The sequence below is a fragment of the Alligator sinensis genome, unplaced genomic scaffold, assembly GCF_000455745.1.
Source record: "Alligator sinensis unplaced genomic scaffold, ASM45574v1 scaffold799_1, whole genome shotgun sequence".
In the NCBI taxonomy this organism is placed as follows: domain Eukaryota; kingdom Metazoa; phylum Chordata; order Crocodylia; family Alligatoridae; genus Alligator; species Alligator sinensis.
This window is the reverse complement of record NW_005843328.1, coordinates 125,427-135,022: the sequence shown is the minus strand read 5'-3', so window position 1 is coordinate 135,022 and position 9,596 is coordinate 125,427. Positions and strand designations below refer to the sequence as shown.

At 44.8% G+C, this 9,596-nt stretch overlaps 1 protein-coding gene across 1 annotated transcript; it reads right to left on the bottom strand.

Annotated features, from left to right (window-relative positions):
* Positions 1 to 3,818: 3,818 nt before the first annotated feature.
* Positions 3,819 to 4,748, bottom strand: LOC102379328 (olfactory receptor 4Q3-like). Its single transcript, XM_006038368.1, has one exon. The coding sequence runs from the start codon at positions 4,746 to 4,748 to the stop codon at positions 3,819 to 3,821; it is 930 nt and encodes a 309-aa protein (XP_006038430.1).
* Between the last annotated feature and the right edge of the window lie 4,848 nt (positions 4,749 to 9,596).

Below are 9,596 nucleotides of genomic sequence, written 5' to 3'. Positions count from 1 at the left end.
CAAGGTGGATGAGACTGCCTGATGAGAGGATTCCAGGTGGGGCTCAATCAGGAGGATTCTGGGGCCCAGTGTGGGGGCCGGTGATGATGAGAATGCAGGTGGTTAGCCCAGGAACAGGTGGGTGGGCCACTGGGAAGTTAGCCCTGAGCAGGCCCCCTGTTACAGAGGAACACCCATGAGTAGGGTCCATTACTCTGAGAATCCCGTAGGGGTTCATTCTTGGTCCACAGCTACTCTGTATTTTTGTCAGTGATCAATATCATAAAATAAAACCTCTGACCTTAAGGTCTGCAGATGACAATATTGGTGGAGTGGTAAATACTGAAGAGGACAGGTTACAGGTACAGAGTGCTTCAAATTGTTTGATTAAATGGGCCACAGTCGAGCAAAATGCATTTTGATGCATTCCCTTCTCAACCTCTGAGCCCTAAGGAAATGTTGAGCAGAGGAGAGCAGGGTTGGGGTTGGTGGGGGCAGAAAGGGGAGAGGTCTAATCTGCCTTGGGAGTCAAAGACCCCAGCTGCTACTGCCTGCCTTGCTGTTTTGGCCATCCCCAGCTGCTGCTGCTGCTGGACACATCTACATATGCCTCTCTTAAGCAGGCTTAGTTTAAAATCACCATTTTAAAAGAGCATTTAGGGCACTTGTCTACACAAGCATGCCCTGAATGTGCCTTAATGGCGATTTAGGCTATGTGCACCGAAATTTGATACCTGCATAAGGGAGGTATCAAATTTAGGTGCAAATTGCTAGGTTGCATTGGGGCATATGTAGACACAGTAATGTGCATTAACACAGTGTGCATCAACGGACATGCAATACGTTAATGTATATTAGTGCGTCCACATGTAGACATGTACCTGAGTCACCTTAATGCACCTTAAGTAAAGTTTATGCATAAATACATGTATAGACAAGCCTGCTGTGGTGTCCATTCATAAGCTGCTATTGCTGCACCCCAGAGTTGCTACTGTCCAGTGCAGTAAAGACCCCCTGGAAGGCCACCAGTCTACTGCCCTGTTTCTGTTGGGAGCTGCGGCTGGTACCCTACTTATCCAGCAACATGAACACTCCCAGGGTTGTTAGATCCTTGCTTCAGGTGTTACTTTAAAATGCCAATTGCTCAAATCAAGAGCAAGACCTTATAAAGGGGGATAAGGCAAAATGCCACGTTTATTGATTACATGAAGCAGATGCATAAGATTGGACAAAACAGTCATACAAGCATACATACAAACAGACATACAGACCAAACAACTCCAGTAAGATGACTTGAGGTCATTCCAGTAAAGCTGGCATCTCTGCCTTGAAGCATTGTGTAGTTCAAATGGCAGGATATGCAAAAGTCCTTCTTCTCACTATCTTCTTTGCACCTGATCACAGATAAGTTATTCAGCCATCCATTAATTAGCTTAATTAATGGATGAGTTACTGCCTAGTAACTCATACATTGGTGCCTGGTTGCTTACAGTCAGTTAAATCTTCTGTTTTCATGCAAATAGTTACCATTCATCATTCATCCTCTCACACAGACTCACGTACACAGGGCATACAAAGTTCATTTATTCATGTCAAGCAGGAAACAAGCATAAAACGGGTTTTAGTTCATAAAAGAAAAAAATAAAGCTAATGCAATCATAGAGGCTTATCAATTCAATACTATTATCATTTAAGCATAATAACTAATATGCAAAAATTCATACTACACAGGTAAAAGCAAGGAGGTGATCTGGACATTGTTCTTGGCACTAGTAAGAACTGTTTGGGAGTGGGATGTCCCGCTCAGGTGGAAATAGTGGAGAGAGCTCGAATGAGAGCTACAAAAATGAACCAAGAGCTGGAAAGCCAGAGTTTTGGTGCATGGCTCAATTCTGTTTATGAAAGAAAAGGGGACTGACTGACCATATATAAGGATTCCCATAATCAAAGGCTGTCTAAGAGTTGGAGTTTTCAGTCTTGCAATTCAACCTCCTCACCAGAAGCAAACTTCCTATGACCCAGAACACACTGAATGGATCCAGACCATGCCAAGACAAGTAATGCAAAACCTGCTAACACATCTCCACCACCGCTGCAATTACTACACCCCGCAACAGAGCCATTAGCATTCCTGGAACTTTCAGCTGCACCTCCAGAAATGTAATATATCTCATCCAATGCACCAAATGCCTGATGGAAAATACACAGGAGAGATAACAACTATGCAGCAGAATGAATGCACACCAGAAATCTATTAAAGACAAGAATACCCAAATACCTGTGGGGGCACACTTCTCACAAGAAAACCACACTCTCTCTCCAATCTCTCTGTTCTAATTCTCAAAAGGAACTTATAAAACTCTTTTCACAGATGAGCCTATGAGCTTCACTTCATCAACCTCCTGGATACAAAAAATCATGGGCTAAATATTAGGGCTGTGCAAGCCTTTGGATCCAGAGAAGCTTCGGATGCTTCAGGGTCCAAAGCAGCACATCTGGGTCGAAGTGCTGGCCTCATTAGGCTTCCTGAAGTGGTTCAGAGCCATGTCCGAGATCCGGCCATAGGGTATAATGGGGAAACAATAAAATACCTATAATTTTGTTGTTTTCTGTCCAATTTGGATAAAGTTTTGAGAGGTGGTAGACTCTGCAGAGAGGATGAAGTATGCCAAGTTGCTGGATCCAAAGCTGGATCGGATCACTGCTGACTTGCACAGGCCTAAAAAATATGGACATTGGATTTATGACACGTTATAACCTGCCTGGCTTCTGACTCCCCAGGTACTTCTCCATTATTTGCCTGCCACATTCATCTCCCTTCTCCCCCCCACCCCACCTGTCTCTCACCCACTGACTCCTCAGTTTACATCTTCATTGACTGCCTTTCTTGCATGCATAACAGCCTTTGGCTTCTTTACTATTCACTCCATCCAGGAACAGCAACCACACCAACTGCAGATGCTTCCTCAGCCTGATGAAGGGTTTTTAAACCTGAACACTTGCTAAGAAATTTTTTTCCAACTATTAAAGTTGGTGAAATAAAAGAAATCAACTTCACTGAAGGAACCTTGTCTGCATTAAACGTTGGACCACTTTTACTAAGGGAAGTATGGACTCCTCATCACCCAATCTTTAACAGGAGATGGTTAATTTTTCTACAGGACATCCTTTAATTTAGCTTCTCAGCTAAAAACTGCATGCATATGTGTAGGGAGGTTAGATTTGATGACTTGTATGAATCTGAGAAAATCATTATCACCAGATCCCCCACCCACCTCTCATGACTTGCACCTAACTCCCAAGTAATAATTTTTTTTTTTGCATTAAGTATTAGGAGCTCATATGTTCTTGTGAAAATTTCAATGTGGATTCCTATGAAAGATGTTCCTGCCTTTTCTACTGGCCTGCAGCTCTTTAAACCAAAGGCACAGAAGCAAGGTCTGTGACAACATGAAAACTTTTGTACTGCTCTCGATATCACATTTCTAGAGAATCTAAAAGGGCATTTTTTTGGTATAGTCTAGAAGTTGCATAAAAAAAAATAGTTATTAATTATGACAAACATTTTGTTTTCCTTCCCTTTCTAAGACCCCTGTCTTCCTTAAGCAGAAACAGAAAGATACAGAGGTTTTTGAAGCCACGTGAAAAAACACACAACTGTATGGATCCAGAGTCTCAGGAGCCCCCTTCTAACCCACACCTAAGCAAAAAACATATTGAGGAGGTTCTGACCTCACATGAAAGTTTTTCTACAGAACCCAATGCCATATGAGAAAAAAACACCTTTTGTATTCATCCCCTCAAAGTGTATCACTAGTTTTCTTTGCTCACAATTAAGTTTATGCCCAGCAGAGGACACACCTGCTCCTCAACTGCCTTATGGCTTCCTTGACCTCCTGGTTCCTCAGCGTGTAGATAATGGGGTTGAGCATTGGTGTAATGACAGTATAGAAGACAGAGGCCATCTTGTCTATCCTTGAGCTGGAGAAAGGCGTTAAGTAAACAAAAACACAAGGCACAAAGATGAGACTCACTACTGTCAAGTGGGAACTACAGGTAGACAAAGCTTTCCTTCCGCTTCCATCTTCAAAGTGGCTCTTTAGTTTCACTAGGATGAAACTGTATGACCCCAGCAAGACCAAGAAGCACAGCAGTGAGAGAAGGCCACTGCTGAACATGCTAAGTATCTCAAATACATAAGTGTCCATGCATGCCAGCTTGACCACCTGGGGCACATCACAGTAGAAATTGTCCAGCTCACTGGGACCACAGAATGGCAGTTGGATGATCAAAGCTAACTGAGTAGTAGAATGAAGCAGGCCTCCAGCCCAGCAGACCAGAAGTAAGCAAAAGCAGCGCTGATGGTGCATGATGGCTGTATAGCTCAGTGGGTAGCAGATGGCCACATAGCGGTCATAGGCCATGAGAGTGAGAAGAAACATTCCAGAGGCACCAAGGAGGTGTAGAAAAAAGAGTTGGGTCATGCAGCCACCATAGGAGATGGTATTGTCTTGGTTTATCAGGTCATGAAGCATCTTGGGAGCAGTTACAGTACCCAGTGCCATGTCAATAAAGGAGAGGTTGGACAAGAAGATATACTGGGGGGACTGGAGGAGGTGGGAGTCTGTCCACACTGTTGCCATGATGAGGAAGTTGCCTAGAAGGATGGTGGTATAGGTGGCAGAAACCAAGGCAAAGAGGAGGAGCTGGAGAGCACGAGAGCGGGACAGGCCCAGGAGAATGAACTCTGAGACTGCAGAGCCATTCATCCACTCTGTGTCTGGGGCAAGGAGGAGATAATGGGAGTTAGAGAAACTGTCTTGAATAGGAACCAAGAATTCTGACTCCTAGACCTGCATGCTATAACCACTAGACTGATTCCCCTGCTCCTCCACTGATGACATAGAACCCTGGCTCCTGGCCCCGCTAGTCCCCACTCTACCCATGCTGCCCCTGAGACACACTCCTTATATTACTGTTTCTCTTTCTTTTTCAGATCTCTAGTTCCAAGTCAGTTACTGCATTCACACATCAACCCCATCTTCCTCCCTAGCCCCATTGCCTGTGCTTTACCCTCCCTGGGCTATCTTGGTGACAGTGCCAGATGATCAGGGTGTGTGTTCCTAAATCTGTGGTGCTGGAGAAAGGTTTTGTGACTTTTCGTAGTGTGATGGTTCAAAAATGTTTCTCCACTGCTACAACGGAAACATCAGCATGGAAATGTATTATTGATCATAGCTCAGACACACCAGACAGTCATAACAACATAGTCACAGCAAGAACAGTCCAGTCCTAGTCATAATAACATCCACAATTATATTTACAATCACAGCCACACTCTGGTCATAACCACAAAAGGTCACTATCACAGGAACCCCATTACACACAAACAAGAACAACCCATCCACTCACCAAAATGGACCAGTTACAGCCACACCAAAAGCCATAATCATAACAGCCCAGAAACTTTCACGTTCACAGAAAAAAGCAGATCAGTGACAGGCACAATCACATTCACAATTCAAGCCACACTTTAGTAACAGCCACATGTGCTCATACATACTATAGACAGATAGATCTATATATCAATCTCTGTCTCTCTCTAGATATATATCTAGAGAGAGAGCTCTTGATATATAGAGATAGATAGATCTATAGCTATATGATACATATCTATATCTATAAAACCTAGTGATATAGATCTATATCTACAGCTATATATCACTGGGTTTTTATGATCTATCTATCTATCTATCTATCTATCTATCTATCTATCTATCTATCATAAAAACCCAGTGCCAGCCACAGCATTGGTCACAATGACAACATGAACAATCACAACAACAGACACAGTGACTGGTCTCATACCCTGACCCCTACCCACCATGTCATACAAGCCACAGGGTCATTCCTCCATAACCACCACAGTAGGAAATTAAACCTCTTCACTCATACCAGCTGTGGCATCGCCCACCAGAGAACAGCAAATAAGAGGGGCGGGCATCATCCCCTGTGGTTTTGCAGAGCACACACTCCTTTTACTCTACCAGGGACACCCCAACACCCCATCACAGCTCACTGTAAGCCAGCTGGTATCTCTGATCACAGCCAGTTCTCTCCCTGTTAGGAGCATTCAGCATGCTTCAGTGGCAGAGACCTTCCTAGCACAACAGTGGTCCTAGGTTTAGGGACACAGGGAGATGCACTGAACCCCACTAGTAGAAAAAAAAGAAAGGAGCACCAGTCTGGGTAAGGGATCTGCTCAGGATAAGCAAGTAAAAGATATGTGGAGGTCAGAAGAGAATCCAGTAGCTCACGCCTGCAGTCCCTCTTCCCTTCCTCTTGAACACTAGTCTCTTCCCAGATCTAGGAGTAAAACCCAGATTCCCCACTTCCCTGCTCTAACCAACTAGACCCCAGTCAATAACCAGAACTGGGCCTAAAAGCCAGGACTTCTAAATTCTAGGTCTGCTCCCACATGTTCTAACCAAGTAGACCCCACTTCTCTCCCTAATCTGGGGATTAAATCCAGTTGTGCGAGCTCCCAGCTCCATTTTGATTTATTGACCTCTCTGGCTTTCCCAGAGCTGGATACAGAACCTGGGTGTCTTGAGCTCAGGATAAAAATGTAAGTTTGAAGTAAAGTCTCACCCTTTACCATCTGGCAGTTCTAGCCCTTACCAGCCCTTCAGAAGGAATCAGGCTGTTTTGCCAAAGCATCAAAACAAAGCAGAAACTTTAAAGACATGTTAGACTCCCTGTGGAGACAGTCCCCAGAGGACTTGCATCTCTGCACTCAAAAGCCTTTGCTAAAGCGAACGTTAATCAGAGTATCTCTAAAATTAGAGCATGAAGTGGGAGAGGACTGGGAGCCAGAAGTCCTGGGTTCTGTGCATGGTTCTGGGAATCGAGTGAGGTCTAGTTGTACGAATAAGAGAGTGGGGACAGTGGAGGCTGGGAGTAAGGATTTCTGAATTCTATCCCTAGGGAAGTAAGTGGGGTATAATAGGGTGTAGTGTGCTAGAGAATAGGAAAAGTCCTGTGAGCCGGGAGTCCTAGGAACATCCATAACCTGGAAGGGGAGGGGAGGGGAGGGGAGGGGTTGTAGTGGTTAAAGTAGCTGCACTCCATCACTGTTGTCTGTTCAGTGTTTAGTTCCTCTTCTGAGACTGCCAGCCACAAAGCTGACTGGTGCCATAAGTGGTAGTGTTCTCTCTCGTAAGATAATCTGTTGCACTGAGAACCCAGAAACTTGCTCCCCATGAAGGCCAAGCAAAGGACAAATGATAATTACTGATTTATGATGCATTCACCACTGCCACCTGTACAGAAATGACCCAGCTATTGTCCTCTGTCAGGAAAAGGTCTGGTTTTCCATTCTCACTGTCTGAAACAAGGAGCTCCTGTTCTGGAGATAGATCAGAGTCATCTTCCCCTCCCTCTCCTCCCCTCCCTTCACCTCCCCACCACAACCTCCTCAATGGGAAGTATTTGATGCCTCATTCCCCACACTTTAAACATCTCCAGACCTACTGGATAGCCTGGATCAGACCCAGTGCTTCCAAGATTAGACAGGCCCTATCCTCCATTCTCTTCCTGGTATCCCAGCCAGTTCCCCTTTCTAGAGGCTGGACAAGGGCCATCCCTCCTAGGAGGTCTCCTTGCTCCATTCTTCATTCCTTGATCCAACTGAAACCCCTGAAGACGGCTAGGTCAGAGACAGGGCCCCTTAGAATAAAATTATCTACATGCCATTCATAGAATCATAGAGAAGCAGAGCTGGAAGGGACTTCCATCGGTCATCTAGGTCTACCCCCTGCCTGAGGCAGGATCATCTCTATCCAAACCATTCCATACAAATCCTTCACCGTTAGAAAAACTATACACTCAACCCTGACACAACACAAGACGTAACACCCTAACCTGCAAAAGGTAAAACATTCCAAACCCTCCTGAGCCAACCGATATCCAGACAGCAAGATAATCAAAATACACTGGATAGTATTTATTCCCTGCAACAAAGTTCATCAGTGACATGCGCACACACATGAGCGTGTGCACACACACACACACACACACACACACACACACACACACACACACACACACACACCAGGAAGGGTGGAGGTAGAGGTCAGAACACACACACATACAGAGCAGGGGACATAGAAAGTCTCATTCCCTCCAGCAGAGACAAAACATAAACCCTAATGTCTTCTTTCTCCTGAGCTCCTTAAAAATTCATACAGAAGTTAACAGACACAGTGTGACAAATTTCATGCAGTATTGCCAGCTCCTATGATTTTATCTTGAAAACTGGTGGCAACATGTAGGGGGTGCATGCAGGTGCATGTACACGTCCTGAGAGTGGCGGTGCACCCCCTACAAAAAGGCACCACTGACACTGTCGCCAGCAGCATGTGCGGGTGGTCCCTGACCCCTAGTGAGTGCTCACCACCCCCCACCGAAACCTTTGGTGGCTTCTGTGGGAGCTCCCCACTTACAACCATGGTGCTCCTGCCGCTGTGCCCCCCCACCAGCCGCCGGGGGCACGCGTCATTCATGTTGAAAACTGTGATTGTTGTTGATTTTCCTGAAACCTGAAGTCTTGAAAGCAAGTGATATCATGAGAATCAAAGCTTTCACAAGCACGTTTCTAGGCCTAGTGTTTGCTATGGGAAACTTGAAGCTGTTATGCATGTATTAATCAACCCCAGAAGACTTTATGACAGTGCCTAAATACATTCTTAAGAAGAAATTATCTCATACAGAAGGGCTCTTTAACCTAGTGGAGAAAGACAGAACAAAAACCAGTGGCTGGAGGCTAGGGCTAGACATGTTTGTATGAGGAATAAGGCCCAGATATTTAACAAGCAGGATGATTAACCACTGGAACATACTACAACTTGTGCAATACATCAGATCAGACCAGATGATCTCATAAATGGACCTTCTGTTCATAAAAATCTTAATATCTGTGGAATCAGCAAAATCTGTGGAATCAACAGAATCTTAGAATCTGTGCAAGCCAACAGTGTGGTCTTGTTGCAGAAAAGGTCAATGGCATACTGGGTTGTATTAACATGCTTGTCACTTGCAAATCTTCCACTCTATTCAGCCCTGGTGAAGATTCACTTGGAGTACTGTGTCCAGTTCTGGGCCCCACACTTCAAGAATGATGTGGACAGATTGGGGACAGTCTAACGCAAAGCAGCAAAAATGATTAGGGGTATGGAAGGCAAGACTTCTGAGGAAAGGCTGAAAGAACTGGGGTTATTTATTATGGAAAAGAGAGGACTGAGGTGGGATTTGATAACAGTCTTCAAATAACTGAAGGGTGATTGTGGAGAGGATGGACATGGGCTTTTCCATGTAGCCACAGGGGACAGGACTAGGAGCAGTGGCCTCAATCTGCAGCAGGGGAAAGTAGGTTCATGATTATGAGGAGCTTTCTGCCTATGCGGGTGGTCAAGCATTGGAGCAGAATAGTTAGAGAAGTTATGGAATCTCCGTCTCGGGAATTTTCAAGAGCAGGTTGGACAGACACTTGACTGGGCTGGTTTAATTAGAAATGATCCTTCCTTTAACAAGAGGCTGAACTAGATGACCTTGTGAGG